The sequence below is a fragment of the Caretta caretta genome, chromosome 1, assembly GCF_965140235.1.
Source record: "Caretta caretta isolate rCarCar2 chromosome 1, rCarCar1.hap1, whole genome shotgun sequence".
Lineage (NCBI taxonomy): Eukaryota > Metazoa > Chordata > Testudines > Cheloniidae > Caretta > Caretta caretta.
In genome coordinates this window covers 243155779-243173935 of record NC_134206.1, presented here as the reverse complement: position 1 = coordinate 243173935, position 18157 = coordinate 243155779, and the positions used below count along the sequence as shown (strand labels likewise).

Below are 18157 nucleotides of genomic sequence, written 5' to 3'. Positions count from 1 at the left end.
CTGGTGAAGACGCTCTATGCCGAGGGGAGAGCGCGCTCCTGTTGGCATAATTACTCCACCTCTCACAGAGGTGGAAACTATGTTGGTGGGAGAGCATTTCCTCCTGACATAGCACTGGTGTGGTCAGCACTTAGGGTGCTGTAACTTGCATTGCTCAGGGTGTGTGTGTGTGTGTGTGTCTTTTTCACACCCCAGAGCTAGGTAAGTTAGATCGACTTAAGAGGGAGTGTGGATTTGCCCTTTGTCAGTGACAAGCTGCTACACCGGGTGACATTATTGCTGCTGCCTCTTTTCTCCTAGGCTCAGGCACAGTTCTTCTGAATTTATTTTTTTATTAAATGTCTTCTGTAATTTCCAATAATTTGAGGAAATATGTTTTTGATACTGGGGTAGAAATCAAGCCATTTCAATCTCTTCTGTAGCATGTTGGTGTAAAGTCATTCTTCTCCGAGTTTGTACTGTGCTTTTATCCCATTTGTAACCTGTAGGCTTCAATTCTGTTTTGCAGCCTGGTTCCTTTATGCTGTTCCCGTGGCATAAAGAAGCTGGAAACCAGAAGAATTTCCTCACTGGGGAATATCCGCAGTGGTGGCACAGAGCATGTCAGAGGGCATGGCTACACTGGAAACTTCAAAGCGCTGTCGTGGGAGTGCTCCCGCGGCAGCGCTTTGAAGTGTGAGTGCGGTCGTGCGCGAGCGCTGGGAGAGAGCTCTCCCAGCGCTCCTGGTAACCCACCTCCACGAGGGGACTAGCTCCGAGCGCTGGGAGCACGGCCCCCAGTGCTCGGAGCCAGTTTACACTAGCGCTTTAAAGCGCTCTGACTTGCTGCACTCAGGGGGGTGATTTCTCACACCCTGAGCCAGCAAGTTAGGGCGCTATAAAATGTAATTGTAGCAAGCCCAAAGTCTGGGGAGAGGAGAAGGGATAAGTAGGGGGAGAATGAGGGTCTGGCCAGAGTGCTCCAACAGTTCTGGTCTGTCAGCCAGCAATCAGGGCATAAATTAAAGACGCCTCACGCACTGCTCTAGGTTATGCTGGGGGCTGCCCATAAGCACCAAAATCCAAGAAGTGCATCTGTTATGTGAAAACAGCTTTTCCCCTCACCCTCGTAAGACAACACCAAGCACAGTTTGGCCACAGCTTAGAATGGTAGGCCCTAGTTTACGTTTACTTGAGCTATGTCTACACTAGAGAGCTTACATCAGCGCAGCTGTACTGATGCAGCTGTGGTGCTGTAAGATATCTTATATAGCCACTCTGCCCTTGACATAATTAATCCATCCCCAACAAGCAGCGGTAGCTATGTTGGCAGGAGAACCTCCCTCCGACATAGCACTGTGCACACTACTACTTATGCCAGCATAATTTATGTCACTCAGGAGGGTGACATAATTTATGTCACTCACACCTCTAAGCAACATAAGTTTTGCCAACATAAGTGGTAGTATAGGCTTAGCTTTGGTCTATGTTTAGTAAGTCTGCCTTAGTTTTGTATATTTTACAGTGGTAAGGCAGTCTGCTAGCATGCAGATTTTGTTCAGGGATGTGTAGCACTTTAACTGGTTGAGTTATATTTGTTTTTCTAAGTGACTGTGTTTCTTTGAGCATTGTTACAGGTTTTGGTCTAGTCTAGTCTCTGGTCTGGCAAAGAGCAATGTCTGATCACTGAGGTACAGAAATTACCCTTCAGAAATTGGTCCATGCACTGTAATAGAGATTTCATACATTCCTCAGGCTGTATTTCTTAAAGGGGAGGATAAAGAAACGTATAATGTAATGTAAAGAATTTTCTACTGGGAGTATCTTCTGAGAGGAAACCATATTCTGTTCCCACCCCAATCCAGTCATTCTCTCCTGACTGGGCTGTCCCAAGTTATCCAGTTTAGCCCTGTAATTTCTAGAGCTGGTTGAAAAATGATATGTTCCATGAAAAATGTCTGAGTTTTGAGTTGGTTTTCCTTCCTTTCTCCCCGCCTTTCTTTTCAGTGGTGACATGGAAAAAGGAAAGGGGGAGAAAAGGAAAAAGGGGTGAAAGGGAGAGAAAGGGAAAAACCAAAATAATTTTAATATTTAATATTTGTTATAGTAATTGTCAAAATTGGAAAATGTAAGAAAAACAAACATTTTCTGCAATAAAAAAACGACACTTTTTCATCATAAAAATTTAGAAATACACTTTTTAACCAGCTCTCATTATCTTTTTTGCCTCACTCTTCCACCAAGTTCAGGTCTGCCTCTCCTTCCTTTCCAGGCAATCCCCTTGAAAAGAGTTGCTGGGATTGGCTCACCTTTGAGTCCAGAAAGGAGAGTCTAAAGCTCAAGTTAGCATTTTCACAATTGATGCCTGCAGCCTGTCTTATCACATCCCAATATCCCCCTGGTTTATTCCCACCGCTTTGATTGTGCCGTGGACACTGGAGGGCAGTAGAGTCCACAGAGAAGATTCTGGAGCACTCCATTTGCTAATGTTACTCAGAAGACAGACCTTAAACACTTGGGGAAGCAGAGAGAACCTGGGAACAGAACATAGAGCAAATGCTGCATAGACAATCACAGTTCTTAGGTGGCCTTGGCATGCAGATGGAGAATGGGAGATATAAAAACAGGAGGCTTCAAATGCTGTGGGATTTATTGCATTAGTCCAAATAACATTTTCTGTAACCTCTGTTCATGTTTGCTCACTTTTAATGAAAATAACTTATTAAACATGTGACATGACTCCATGTCTGTGTGGAACAGGAGTAAATTTGGGTCTGAAATGAGGGATAGCCATTGTAATGAAGGGCACTTGAAAGGGGTGATATCAATGCACCTACATGTGTTCAGATACCACTGTGCCGCACCTTACAAAAACCTTGATAGAAAGATCTACATATTTGCTTTGTACTAGAGATAACTCTGGTCTAAACCTGATCGCAACTTCATGACTGATTTTGGGTGTACCAAAACTGTAGGTCCAAGCACCCCCAAACTTCAATTGGTTTGAAATCCAGATTTGAATTTTGCAATTTAGGTTTATGTCTACTTTATACTTTCAGGACATGGTTCTTAAATATACATCAGGTAGGTGTGCCCAGGGCACTGGTGCTGTCAGACTCCTCAGCTGAACATGCTGTAAAGCCTGGTCTACAGATTTTGTACCAGTATAATTATGTTAGTTAGAGGTGTGATTTTTTTTTTTTTACGGATATAGTTATACAGTAAAAGCTGTTTTATCCAGCATGTTGGGGGAATAGGGGGTGTGGGTAAGTGAAAAATGCTGGTTAACTAAGAGGGAGTGAATTTGCATGTGGGAGGGGGTGTGGGGCTGGGATGCGGGAGAGGCTGTGGTGTGTGGGTTCTAGGAGGGGGCTCGGGGCAGCGGGTTGGGGCGCGGGATCCCAGATCCAAGGGGCACTCACCTCGGGCAGCTCCCCGCAAGCGCTGACCTGTCCCAGCCGCTCCTAGGGGTTGGCCGCAGTTCCCAGCCAATGGGAGCTGTGGAGCTAGTTCTCAGGGCAGGACAGGGGCAGCATGCAGGGCCGCCTGCTGTGCCTCCTCCTAGGAGCAGCCAGGACAGGTCTCTGCTTGTGGGGAGCCGCCCGAGGTGAGTGCCCCCTGGATCCGGCACTGTGTGCCCCAACCCCGCTGCCCCGAGCCCCCTCCCACACCCAAACTCCTTTCCAGAGCTCGCGCTCCACACTCCCTCCTGCACCCCAATCCACTGCTGATCTCGCGCCAGCTGGACTATAAACTGGAATTTCAATGAAGATCAGAAATGCCAGTTTATAGAGCTTTCTGGTTGGTGAAATGCTGGAAGAAACAGCTTTCACTGTACCTGGTAAAACCCCTAGTGTGGATATAATTATAACTGATATAAAAGTGCCTTATATCAGTGTAGCTTATTCCCCTCTCTGTATAGGAATGAACTATACCTGTATATTAGAGAGACGAGGTGTGTGAGGTAATATGTTTTAGTGGACCAACAAGTGTTGGCGCTTACACAGAGCTCTTCTTCAATTCTGTGTAAGTTTGAAAACTTGTCTCTTTCACCAACAGAAGTTGGTCGTATACAAGATATTACCTCACCCACCTTGTCTCTCTAATATTCTGAGACCGACACGGCTACTATATATTGCAGTGTTGTTGTAGCCATGCTGGTCCCAGGTTATTAGAGAGACCTGAAGAAGAGCTCTGTGTAGCTCAAAAGCGTGTCTCTTTCACCAACAGAAGTTGGTCCAATAAAAGATATTACCTCGCCCACTTTCTCTCACTCCACTTGTATAAGCATTTTTATACTAGTATAACTGCGTCCACACTAACAGGGGTTGTACCACTTTAACTATACCAGTATGGATAAGGCTTAACTCAGATACATTACAGCGTGGATGCTGCACACAGCACACGTTCATTGTGGCATAAATATGCTGCAGCACGGCTGCTATACATTCATACAAATACTTATCTGATGGAGGGTGGACCTCTTTCACAGGTTATTTCACAGGTTAGTAGCTATTCCTCCTCTCCTTCTGAAACAAGGAAATCAATGCAATAACAGCAGTTGACATGCTATGTTGAACTAAGTAGAAAAACAAAAGCCAGACATAATAGCACATCTCACTTTGCCATAAGAAAAAGTGATTCTGTGAATCATTCCTACTCTCCCATAGTCCCCCAGAAAATGTCACAGATGACTGTACCACTGGGTTTCATGGGAGTTCTCTTTATATGGTATGTCCTCTCCTTGTTTGCATTTCACTAGAAAATTTCCCCAACAAACCACTCTATGCGAGGGTGGTACCCCTCACAGTGCTGCCTTTGTCTTGGATTGTTAACCACTAAACTGGTGATAAGTTGCTACTCTGTAAACTGGTGATAAGTTGCTAATAATGACAGTTTCTCAGGATGTGCAAATTGGAAAAAGAGGACACCCAAAGCACCAGCTCAGTCCTGCGGAGGAGGCCTGACGCATGATTTACAATGTATTCTTAAAATATCCATTTTTGGTGATACTCTCAGGGTATATCTCACTATAAGAACTACAATCGTAGTGCCATAGTGTAGACACTTGCTATAGTGATGGAAGGGGTTTTTCCATCGCTGTAGTAACTCCACCTCCTTAAGAGACTGTAGTTAGGTCAATGAAATAATTTTTCCATCCACCTAGTGGTGTCTACACTAGTTCTTAGGTGGACTTAGCTAAGGCTGGGTCTAGATTGCACTTTTGTCATTAAAACTTTTGTCAGTCAGGGGTGTGAAAAAAACACACCCCATACCAACAAAAGTTTTGATAAGAAAAAGTCCCGGTGTGGACAGCACTTTGTCAGTGGGAGATGCTCTCCCGTTGACAAAGCTACTGCCTTTCCTTAGAGGTGGTTTTATTTTGCTGGCAGGAGAGAGCAGTGTAGACATAGCCTATGTCTCTCGGCGTGAATTTTTCACATCCCTGAGCAATGTAGCTAGGGTGAACTAAGTTTTAGGTGTAGACCAGACCTAATTCAGCTGAGAAAATTAGTGGGCAGTTTGATATTGGGATTTGGTACTAGTACTTTGGATCTGTAACTCTTCATACTTAGGTTGCTGGTTCAAATGAAGCTCAGGTAATCATTCTCTGTATCACCTGAAGGCTGTTTGGTGACATACATGCAAGACTAGGAGTGTCTCAGTTCAGTTCCTTATTTTTATATTGAGTGCTGACATTCTTGTCCATGCAGTACAATACACAAATGGAGCTATGATCCATGCCCCAAGGCATTACAATCTAAACTGGACAGACAATACAGTTAAGATATATAATTTGAGCAGAGGAAGGTGGAAACCTCAAAGCAGGGAAGTTCCTAGAGGACAGGTATTCCTCACTTCCTCCGTTCCACTGACACTAAGACCTTGTCTAAACAAGAAAGTTATCGACCAGTTAATATAGGCCTTGTCTATATGGGAAAGTTTTAACAATAATACTGGTATGGTTATAGTTAGACTGGCATAGTTCCTTGTAAAAAGAAAAGGAGTACTTGTAGCACCTTAGAGACTAACCAATTTATTTGAGCCTGAGCTTTCGTGAGCTACAGCTCACTTCATCAGAAGTAGCTCACGAAAGCTCAGGCTCAAATAAATTGGTCAGTCTCTAAGGTGCCACAAGTACTCCTTTTCTTTTTGCGAATACAGACTAACACGGCTGTTACTCTGAAACCTGTCATAGTTCCTTGTGTGATGGATCCATGTGGGGGGAAGCTTGGGCTGTTGCTGTCTCTTCTGTAAATAGAGGACTTTCATTTCCACGGTGCTTAACTGGGCAAGCACTATTGGAATACAAATAATAAATAATAAAATTAATAATAACCTTTCACTGACAGCTTCTCCAGAAATACACCTCCTCTCAAAATGAGAGTATTAAATGTTTTATTTTTCACTGTGTATATCATTACCAGGAAACAACCTCAGGCCATAAAAGAGATCCCAGTCCCAGGCCAGGTATGTCAGAGAGCCAAGTTTGCTATTGGTACTGACTACACTAAAACTATTATAGTCAGAGTCTTGTGGATGGACTCCTTAAATACAAGCAAAGTGAGGAATGCAAACCTATGTTATGAACAGCTCCTATTTGAATTACCCTTCCTGTCCATCTCCTATCTGCCAGTGCAGAATTGTTCCTTACAATACATTATCCCATCCTTTTCTCAACCTAATTTTCAATGTCGTGTGCTATTGGGCTCACACCACTTTCCATTGCTGTACAGTTTATTCGGACTCCCCATGAGGTTGTTGTATTTATCAAAGGAGGTTTGTCTTCTGTTAATCTTCTCCTCCTCCTGCTCTCCCAGGTAGTCGAGAGACCGCCTTCACCTATGCCGTTAGTGCTGCAGGGGTGGTGAACGCCATCAGCCGTGCATGCCGCGAAGGAGAGCTTTCCACCTGTGGCTGCAGCCGGACAGCCCGTCCCAAGGACTTGCCCCGAGACTGGCTATGGGGTGGCTGTGGGGATAATGTGGAGTATGGCTACCGTTTCGCCAAGGAGTTTGTGGATGCCAGGGAGAGGGAGAAGAACTACGCGAAGGGGTCGGAGGAGCAGGCTCGCACACTCATGAATTTGCAGAACAACGAGGCTGGTCGTAGGGTAAGGTGGATGCTGGCCCTTTCCTTTTGGTTGGAGCAGAGGCAGATCAAGAACTCATTGTGTGTTTGGGTGTCAAGTCATTCATGGGTGGTGATGAGGAACAGTATTAGTCAGTCAACTGTGGGCCAGAGGATAAACCAGTAACTCCCTTGGTATGGTGCAGGGTCCTAGTTTCACCATTTCTTTGTGAATCCTACAGTCAAAATCAGTTTGGCACTTACAGTAGAACTTCAGAGTTATAGATGCCTTGCCTCGGGAATGGAGGTTGTCCGTAACTCTGAACAAGACGTTGCGGACTTCAGCCATGGGGGAGATGGGGCTGCAGCCGGAGGGTTGGATGGAGGGGTGAGGGTGTCAGGGTTCAGGGTTGGGGGGAGTGGGAGGTTGGGGCTTCTGACCCTAGGGGCTGCCAGGGCTCCCAGCAGGGGGCTCAGGGCTTCTGCTCCCTGGGAGTACCAGGGCTCAGGGCTTTAGACCTGGGGGAAGGGCTGGGGCCTGGGGCTTCAGCCCTGAGGCTCTGTTCCAGCTTCAGCCCTGTGGGGGGCACTGGGGATCAGGGCTTCAGCCCACAAGTCTGCTCCTGATTACTGCCGGGGGGCACTTGCTGCTTCATTCCTGGCTTCAGCCTTGTGGGGGTGTGTGTGTGCCGGGGTTTGGGGCATCAGCCCCACAACTTTGCTCCCAGTTTCAGCCAGGGGAGGCAGGTGTGCCACCAGGGCTCAGGGCTTTAGCTATGGGGAGAGCGCTGGGGCTGAAACGGCACTCCCCACATAGCTAAAGCCCCAAGCCCTCCCCCCTGCCCCGCCACTGAAACTAGGAGCGGAGCCCAATTAGGACTGAAGACCCAATCCCCGACATCCCCTGTGGGGCTGAAGCTGAGAATGGAGCCATGGGGCTGAAGCCCTGAGCCCCAGCACTCCCCCCGGCCTAAAGCCCTGAGCCCCAGAAGCCCCAAGCCCCCGCTCTGGAGCCCTGACCCCCACGACACTGCAGCTGCTGCGCCAACCCCCCAACGGCTGAAGCACTGAGACAGTACAGTATTTGCTTTTTTTCTGTCTGCTCTGCTGCCTGATTGAGGACTTTCTGGTTTCACAGGGTGTCCAGTAGAGAGGTAAGTCCGTAACCCTGGTGTTCGTATCTTTGAGGTTCTACTGGAGTTTTCTCTGGCCAGTAAGTGAATTAGGGCCAGTGCGGATCTCCAAAGGTGTGTCCAAAGCCTTTTGTGTGCTGGATGCCATGGACTCAGCCCTGTTAAATCAATTTTGTATTGCCCTGGCACATTTGGGGATTTGAGCCTCAGTCAGTTTTTCTTCCCAACACACAATCTTACTGGGGTTGCCAAAGTGGGACCTTGTTGGCAGGCGGGGCTGGGGGGGGGGGGCATTCCTGTGACACACTGAATTTTCTTTCACCTGTGTCATTCATAGATTCATAGAGTTTCAGGCCAGAAGGGACATTTAGATCATCCAGTCTGTCAGAGCATTACATTTCACCCAGTTATCCCTGTACTAAGCCCAATAACCTTTGGCTGACTGAAACATAACTTGTGTTTGGCTAATGCACGTCTTCCAGAAAGGCATCCAATCTTGATCTGGAGACATCAGAAGATTGAGAATCCACCACTTCCCTTGGTAATTTGTTCCAATGGTTAATAACCCTCACTGTTAAAATTTTGTGCTTTATTTCTAATTTGAGTTGACTGGCACTAATTGTATTCCTATTCTTTAATTCTCTATCAATGGAATTCTGTATCGATTTTTCCATTATTTTGCCTGGGACTAATGTCCAGTTACCCAGTTATAGCTGCACTGCTGTAAGGTCTCCTGTGTAGCCACTCTATGCTGACAGGAGAGAGCTCTCCCACTGCATAATTAAACCACCCCACTCCCTGAGCAGCCGTAGCTATGTCGGCAGGAGAGTGTCTCCCAGCAATATAGCACTATCCATACCAGCTTATAGTTACCCAGGTCATCCCACTTGCCCTTTTTGAATATTGGCATAACATTAGCTCTCTTCCAGTTTTCTGAAATTTCCCCAGTATTCCAAAGTTATTGAAAATGAACATCAGTGGGCCACAATTTGAGGACTTCAATAGCTCAGACATAGGTGAGGTTTTTCATGGGCGTGGGTGGGTGAGATTCTGTGGCCTGCATTGTCCAAGAGGTCAGACTAGATGATCATAATGGTCCCTTCTGACCTTAGTGTCTATGAACAGAGATTTCCTCAGCCAGCTTTAGGATTTTTGGGTGCAAGTTATTCAGGCTTGTTGATTTAAAAATGCTTAGTAGATGTTGTTCAGTATCCTCCTCAGTTACTAATGGATTAGAAGATACTTACCTATCCTGTGATATGTGTAAATCATCCTGCTTCTTTCCAAATACATATCAGAAATATTTATTAAACACTTCTGCCTTTTCATCATTATTAATAATTTTACTCTCTCTAGTTAGTAACAGGTCTATATCATTATGAGGATTTCTTTTGTTCCTGATATATTAAAAAAACTCATTATTGTCCTTAGCTGTACCAGACATGGATTTTTCCTTGATGTCTTAAGCTTCCCTTATCAATATTCTGCACTTCATAACTTCTAATTTATGTTGATTGCCATCTATTTCTCCCCTTTTCCATTTGTTATATATTGCTTTTTTATTTCTAATTGCTGCTTTCACTTTGCCACTGAACTTGGACAGTCTTTTAGCCAGAGTTGTTCTCTTTCTTGATTGTGGAATCATGATGTGTCATAAGCACAGATGTTAGCGTACTGCTATGGGCTTTTGCATTCCTGATCACTCCTTTTGGAAAACCAATTCTGAGGTAAAATTACAGTTGGTGAAAGGCAGCAGACTGACAGCTCTGGCACCTAACATTTCTTTATTCTTCGAAGAGCTGAGGAGCTTGGATTATAACTGCCCTTTCTTTGGAGAGGCTGCTGCAGTTTTTTCATTAAACAACCATGTAAATGTTTAATTATTCTCACTAGTATTAGGATCAAACATAGCAAATAGCAGCCAGTAGACTAGGGGTTCATCTAGACTACAATAATGCTATGTGAGGGGATCAAATGAGTAGACGTTTGTCTACAACATGGTTAAAATCCAGTTCTGTCTTGTCATGTGAACAGGAATCTAACTGTGTCACAACCTCAAACAGTGCTATAGCTTTGTACAGAGCTGGGTTGTATCATGGTTCAGGGACTTGGCTTAAAACAGTCAGGTCTTGTCTTCAGTACTAGACACAATCACATTTTAACTGTGTTTGGGTTGCTGTTTTGTACATGTTTATGGTTATGGCTGAATTTGTAGATAGTGCTTTAAGGGTTAGGAGATTTCATGGTCTGCAGCTAGCGGCTAGCCTGAACAAAGGCTTTACCCAGGGATATATTGCATTCTTCAAAAGTTGGAGTCTTTAAATCAAGACTAGGTGTCTTCCTAAAAGATATGCTGAAGATCAGCTACCTATTATTGGACCTGATATGGGAATCACTGGGTGAAATTCTATGGCCTGTGTTATGCAGGAGGTCAGACTAGATCATCCCTTCTGGTCTTAAATATAGAAAAGAGCATGATCTTACATCTCACTCTAATGCTATGACTACACTAGCACTTTTATTGGTAAAACTTTGACGGTCAGGGGTTTGTCGGTCAGGGGTGTGAAAAAAACACCCTCCTGACCGACATAAGTTTCACATACAAAAGTGCTGGTATGGATAGTGCTATATTGCTGGGAGACACTCTCCCGCCGACATAGCTACGGCTGCTCAGGGCGTGGGGTGGTTTAATTATGCAGTGGGAGAGCTCTCTCCTGTCAGCATAGAGTGGCTACACAGAAGACCTTACAGCAGTGCAGCTGCAGTGGTACAACTTTGCCACTGTGAAGTCTGTAGTGTAGACATAGCCTAAAAGCGACTGTGTTTGAGCTAAGAGATATATTTGGCTGGGCTGAATTCTAGTGATGAGGGGTTGCCACTAATTCCCATGAGTTTCTTCCTTGGAACAAGCATCTGACATGTTTCTTCCAAATGGAGGTGGTGTGGGAAGAGGTGAGATAACTAGGTGAAAAATTAAAACAAAAGTGTAGCCTCTAGGGACTGCTGTTGAATGTGAAGTCTGTCTCCAGGACAATGATCCATTAATATACTGCTCACTACAGTGAGTGACTGAAAGCTGCAGGTAAGCAGCCTAGAGGAGAATGACACAATCAGACCCAATGAGGCAGAAAGTCTCTCTCTCTCTCTCTCTCTCTCTCTCTCTCTCTCTCTCTCTCACACGCACACACACAGAGGTTTCTCCTTTCAAGGCTGGGAACTCCATTTCTAGCTGATGAAGCTGAACATGAACAATTAGAGAGCAAGAAGAATAGCTTCCTGTGCTTGAGCCTGGTGTACTGCCAATGCACAGAGTGGCAGTCCATGAAGTCCAGTCCATAGAGTCCAGCATGCCTCCCTACACCTGTGACTTACTCACACAGCGGTAAATCTCTATATTGTGCTAAGTTTTCACGTTAAGGGTTTTGTGCTTGGGAATATGAAGCAATATGGGATCATGGCATTCCATATATTTGTAAATAGAGACAGAAAGGAAGGGAAAGCTAACATGAGAGGGTCAGAAGGGTAGGGATCATATGAAAAAACACAGCATGGCTCACCTGGCCATATGCAGTACCCTTCTCTGAGGGACCAGTGGTCACTGGCAAGTGGCCTTCAAGTTCTACCCCCATTCTGATTTTCAGGTGAGAGTGTGATTTCTGTCTTCTGGTTTCTAGACAGAGTTTGAATTGAGGGGAGAAATTTTTTCCCTCTGGTTTCTGGGCTGAGTTTTGCCATATCATCCCATCTTGGTTCAGAGATAGAGTTCTTGTGCGAGAGAGTTCTCTCTAATGCTGGTTTGTGTGTGGAGCTCTGATGGTGGAGGGGGAATTTTCCCCTAGCCAGGTTAATGGGGAGGAGCTGGGGGGTCGGGGTGGGGATATGAAGAGAACAATGTTCTTTTCTGTTTCAGACATAGTCTTGACCCCATCACCTCTCCACTCCACTCTGGAGTTTCTGAGGTACTGGCTCCTGGCTTTATTGCCCTCGTTTGTTTGTCTTTGACTGTTATCTCAACATGTCCTTTCCTTCCATCAGTCTTTTTCTCCACTTGATCTCCATTTCCCTCTCTTATTCCCCTCATTTCTTATCTATCTCCCTGTCTCTCAGACTTTGGCAGTCTGTCCTTCCACACTGTTTACCCAGTCAACATACAGCAGGCCTCAATCATCAGTCACTTCATCCAGTGCCAGGTGAGGCTCGGAGGGGGCCATCTAATTAACCACATAGGAATTCTCCATTAATTCTCTTCCCATCCCCCTTCTTATGAGAGAGGAATCAGAAAGGAACTTGGGCTTGTGGAATGGGGGCTTTATACCTTTCCATTAAATGTACTTTCAGACTGATTCTGTGGCAGGGCTATTGATCAGACCCAGTCTTTACAGCTTCATGTGGGGTCTGTTATTCTTCACCTTGATCCTAGCTTAGCCAGTAAAGAACCTACAATTCCTCCCACCCTCTCTCCATCCCAGCAGCTAAGGGACAGAGAGAGGGAGAGTCATTTTGCGATAAATGCAGTGATGACTCCCACAGTTAATAAATGGGGGACTGTGTATCTAAGCAAAGTGGGACCAGGCTTACTTCTCCTTAGGGGCTTGTGAGTACTGGTAGCATACACATTCCACAGCATAATCATTACCCAGATGTTTTGAGAATCGGCCATTTAAACCCAAGTCAGAGTAAACGCTGAAGGTCCCATGACATTAACTGAAGGGGATCAAGTTGCAATGTTTTCCTAAAGGAACAAAGCCAAGGATTAGGAAGAAACAAACTACTTTATAAAAACATATGCAAGGGCAACAGAGGCATGAGTAGTTTGGGATTTGACCCAACAATAACCAAGAAGTGCTAACACAAATGTATAACAAGCAGGCAGGCAAGTCAGTTAGGATATAGGAAATGTCTGGTGCTCTGAAAATTCAAGTGTAGTTCAGTCTTGTACAGTACAGGGATTTTTAGGTAGCAATGTGGTTGGTGTTGCACAGTTATAGTCCAATCCAAGGCAAGTCCAGAGGTTTCAGATCTGTAGCTGTTATGTTACACTATGAAGGGCAATTACCAGTAAATCACACACAGAGGAATGGAACTAAAGCCCCACATCTCTGAGGGCTCAGAGCATTGTCTTCTTTGAGAGTTGGACTGGACCCCAAGGGATTTACCACTTGAGCTAAAGCAGAATCTCTACTAGCTGTCAGCCGTATTAGGCCTTAGGTGCCTTTTATACACCTAGTCACTAGTAGTTTTAGCAGCAGTCCTGTGGAATCTCTAAAGTAGTTGAGAGATTGGTTTCACTTATACAGTTCTGTTCAGTGTAACGAACAAACTCAACCTGTTTAGTTTTTTCACCACTGATTTTGAGTTTTTCTGTTCTTGTGGTTTTTTAATGTCTGTCTCTCTCCTTATTAGGATAAGAAGAAACATGACTCTTCTCCCTCACATCATCTCCACACATGCTTTTGAGAGATTAACACACACAGGGCTAAATTTTTCAAAAGCAATAATTAATTGTGGGTGTCCAACTTGAAATACTTTGAGCTGGATTTTCAGAGGTACTGTGCCCATTGATATCTGAAAATCAGGCTCAAAGTTGCTCAAGTTGTGCACTCCGAAAATGAAGCTCTGAAAACTAGTGGTTGTTTTTTAAATGTTTAAATTTTAGGCCAGCCATACCGTGACACTAGATGAGGAAACTGAAGCCTGGTCAACACTTAAAATGTAGATTGATATATCTACATTGCTTAGCGGTATGAAAAATTCATGCTGTAGCTATGCCAACCTTACTCCCAATGAAGAATGCTTCTGTTGACCTAGCTACTACCACTCAGGGAAGTGGATTATCTAATGACAGAAAAACCCCTTCTGTCGCTGTATGCTGCGTCTATACTATGGTTGAGTTTGGCTATGCCACCGTAGTCCCTGTTGTGTAGTCAAGCCCTGAGGGATTATTTTGGTGTAGAGGAATAACTCAGTGGTGCAAAAGTTGCACTTAGATTTGTAAATCCTATGCAGTTATTATTCTCAGTACACAGAATGGTGACACATTGAAGCAACATGAATTGTCCTTGGAGAGCGAATGCCTTGCTTGTACATGCTTGGTGTGAATCAGTTAATTTTTCACACCATTATTACAATCCCAGGTGTTCCTCTTTGACAGAGAGTGACTCCTCCAGAAATTGTATTTAGAGTGAACAAAGCTCTTGAATGGGGATAGAGGAAAGAGCCTGGGTGCATGGATTTATTTCAAGAAGATATGGATATAATGCTAGAACTATAGCATCATTGACCTGTTTTACCTATAGGAAATTTACAAGTTCTCAGGTGTTTTGTTGCATTGATTGCTATGGGCTTTGAGGGGACGTGGATGTAGTAAGTTAGTCCAGAAGACTGGGGAGCATTTCCAATAGCAGGATTGTGTCTGTTCTGGGGAGAGAGAGAACTGGGTGGATGGTCAGGATAAGTACGCAAGGAAGAGGAACTCAGCACAATTATGTCAGTTCCCAGTGCTATAGAGGTTAATGCGGCTCTTGTCTGATTCCATTTGCTCTTTCTGCAGGCTGTGTACAAGCTGGCAGATGTGGCTTGCAAGTGCCATGGCGTTTCAGGTTCCTGCAGCCTTAAGACCTGCTGGTTGCAGCTGGCAGACTTCCGCAAGGTGGGTGACCTGCTGAAGGAGAAGTATGACAGTGCAGCTGCCATGAGGATCAGTCGCAAAGGCAAGCTGGAGCTGGTAAACAACCGCTTCAACTCACCTACGCAGGAGGACCTGGTCTACATTGACCCCAGCCCTGACTATTGCCTGCGCAATGAGACCACTGGCTCACTGGGCACTCAGGGCCGGCTGTGTAACAAGACCTCAGAGGGCATGGATGGCTGTGAGCTGATGTGTTGTGGCCGGGGCTATGACCAATTCAAGAGCATCCAGGTAGAGCGCTGTCACTGCAAGTTCCACTGGTGCTGCTTTGTCAAGTGTAAAAAGTGCACAGAGATCGTCGACCAGTACGTCTGTAAATGAAAGAGCCACCAAAGCAACAAATCTATATTATATAAATCTATATAAATATATTTTATATTTGTATAAATAAATAGATGATAATAATTAAAGAAGCTTATTTAAGAGACATTTTGGTTTTGAAATTTTCCCATTGGACTGGATGGTTTGCCACTCTCTTTATTCAGCTGTGGAGCAAAGGGGGAATTTGCCTTCAGACCCTTCTCCCCCTGGATGTTATAATCAGAGTGAAGGGAGCCAAAGAGTTGCTCAAAAGGAACTCCCCTCATAGCCACCTCGCTCCAAAAGCAGGGGATTGATTCATGGTCAGATGGTCAAGGAGAAAAGTGGGTTCCCTTTGCTATCTCATGGTTTAAACTCAAAAGTTTATATGATATTGGACATCTGGAGTCACAATCAAACATGGGAGAGTCTTAGTTATTCATGTTCCAGCTTCCCAAGCCCTTTGGACAAGCAAAACGAGAGGATTTGGGCCCATTTTCTGCTCCCTATGAAGGAAGTGCTGGTGCTTTGTCAAACAAGAGGGAAAGTCACCCAGGTCTCGTGCTGAAAAATATGGATTAAAATACAAGGTACTATATAGAGTGCTTGGAATGAGGACAAAGCAGGGACTCCTGCACAGTGGTGGGGAGACCACCTGTTCCAAGTGAGGGAGGAAGGTGTGATCTTCAATTGGGAAGAACTACTGTATCCTGAGAGTTTAAAAGAAACTAGCGCCTAGCTCTTCTGAACCTCAAGGATCAATGAGAAAAATCTGCCAAAGCTCTATCTAGGCTGGTCTGTCAAGGAGATCCTTTTCCCCTCCGCTGTAACTCACTTTGTCTTTGCGGATTAGGAGCTGCTATCTGTCTCCTAGGCCTATTGGGCTCTTTGGAAAAGAAATATACTCCATGTGTGGAGTGTGTGAGAGAGCCATACATGCATGCAGGGGACTGGATGAACACTGCACCTTAGTCCTTACCATTGTTGCCATTTCTCCCCTTTGGAGTGGACACAAATGGTTACCTTGCCCAGCTCTTTTCAATCCTCCTCACCTCTGTCCCAGATGTACAGTTTCTCTTTACCATTAAATACCCCTCACTGAGGTTTCTTTCTCTCTCTCTTGCTTGTGTATGTGTGTGTTTTGTTTTATTCTGTTTTGTTATTTATTTCAGAATCCAGGGGGCCAAACTCTTCTCTGGTGTAAACCCACTGCAGTCATTGGAGCTGTACCAAGGATGACTGTTTCACCAGAATGTGGGCTAGATGTTCAAGGAGTGAGGTCCATTCTGCACCCTCTTGTGGTGATAACAGAGAATAATGAAATGGTGCTTGAGCAGAGGCCCATTAGCAAAATCTACTAATCTCTCTTAACTTTATTGCAATTATAACAGAATTCAATTAGTAAAATATGGATGGAACATATGCTGATCCTAGCACAGGACATTTCCTGCCCTTCATGGCATCTGCAGAGTTCATTTGCAGGCATAGAGGAATCAGAGAAGCGAACCTCAAAATGTAAACATTTACTAATATACTTCCCATTTTTTACTGACATTTTAAGTTTTTTATTGACAAATTATTGTTCAAATGAACAAAAAATGCCAATTCATGGACAAGATCCATAGTCCAGAAAACTAGATTTTTAAAACTTTACGACGTTTATTTCTGATTAAACATGGCAACTTTTACAGAACCCACTATTTCAACCATCAGAGAATCCTGCAAATGCATATTTCATATTTAAAGTATTGGAAGAGTCCAGAAATCCACAAGAAAGAAAAATTATGCTGAGTGATTAGTTTGCTTATTTTATGGATGTGTCCACTTTTTATTTTTGTAATCTAATATTTGTTTCTTATTCAACAGTCAATATATTTGTTGGCATTGCAGAGAGCAATTTCTTGGAATACAAAAGGTTGCCTAAATTTATTTTATTATATAAAAGCCAAAGCCAATGGTATAGTAATTCAAAGTAACAGAAATAATTTTCCATGCATGGAAAAATGTGAATACAGTGGCCTGACCCAACTCCAATTAAACCTCAATGGGAACTAGCCTGAGCCCAAGATCAGGTCAAATGTGTAAGCTATACAGTCAGGGGATACTATACATTCTCTGTTCAGTAATAAAACTCATTGTACATTGGATATATCTAAAAAAGATGTTTTCCTCCCCCTAAGGTCACCCCCATGTTCTGTCCCATCCTCACTGCATGAGTGCTGAAAGGTGTTACCTACTTGTATATGACACCCCACAGGCATTGCTAATATATCCAGTAATTCAAAGTCTTTTCACTTGGCTTTTACATTAAAGACCATACATGTAAGGGGCTCTTAACACATATTCTAGCATTGCACCACAGTAAATTTTGTGGGTGTAAATAATTGCAAGTGGAAGTGATGACAAGGGAAGAGGGAAATGCCAAGCCTCTCCAACTTTTAAGAGAAAGAAGCAAACAGGGAAGAAGTTGGAGGCTTCTGTTGAAGAGATATGGCGTGAGGTGCCCCATAATCCCCTTCTCCAACTAGAGTGTGGGAAATGTTCCATGGCTATGCCAGAAAGGATATATAGACTTGCCATCCTCCCCTTCAGGCAGGGGTGGCCAACCTGTGGCTCTGGAGCCACATGTGGCTCTTCAGAAGTTAATATACGGCTCCTTGTATAGGCAGCTGGAGCTACAGGCGCCAACTTTCCAATGTGCCGGGGGGTGCTCACTGCTCAACCTCTGGCTCTGCCACAGGCCCTGCCTCCACTCCACCCCTTCCCTGAGCCTGCCATGCCCTCGCTCCTGCCCCTTCCCCCCAGAGCTCCCAGCACCCCATGGAACAGCTGATCGGGAGGTGCGGGGAGGGAGGGGGAGGCGCTGATTGGCAGGGCTGCCGGTGGGCGGGAGGCACTGGGAGTGGGGGAGCAGGGGAGCTGATGGGGGGCTGCTGACATAGTACTGTGGCTCTTTGGCAATGTACATTGGTAAATTCTGGCTCGT

The 18157-nt window shown here is 44.7% G+C and overlaps 1 protein-coding gene across 2 annotated transcripts in view; it reads left to right on the top strand.

Annotated features, from left to right (window-relative positions):
- The window catches only part of WNT5B (Wnt family member 5B), a 99292-nt gene extending 83003 nt beyond the window's left edge, over positions 1-16289 (top strand). For both annotated transcript variants that reach the window (XM_048828701.2, XM_048828711.2), the window contains exons 4-5: positions 6801-7093; positions 14734-16289. In XM_048828701.2, the coding sequence (XP_048684658.1) occupies positions 6801-7093; positions 14734-15192 (752 nt within the window). In that variant the 3' untranslated portion in view covers positions 15193-16289. The remainder of the gene's footprint in view (positions 1-6800; positions 7094-14733) is intronic.
- The last annotated feature ends 1868 nt before the right edge of the window (positions 16290-18157 follow it).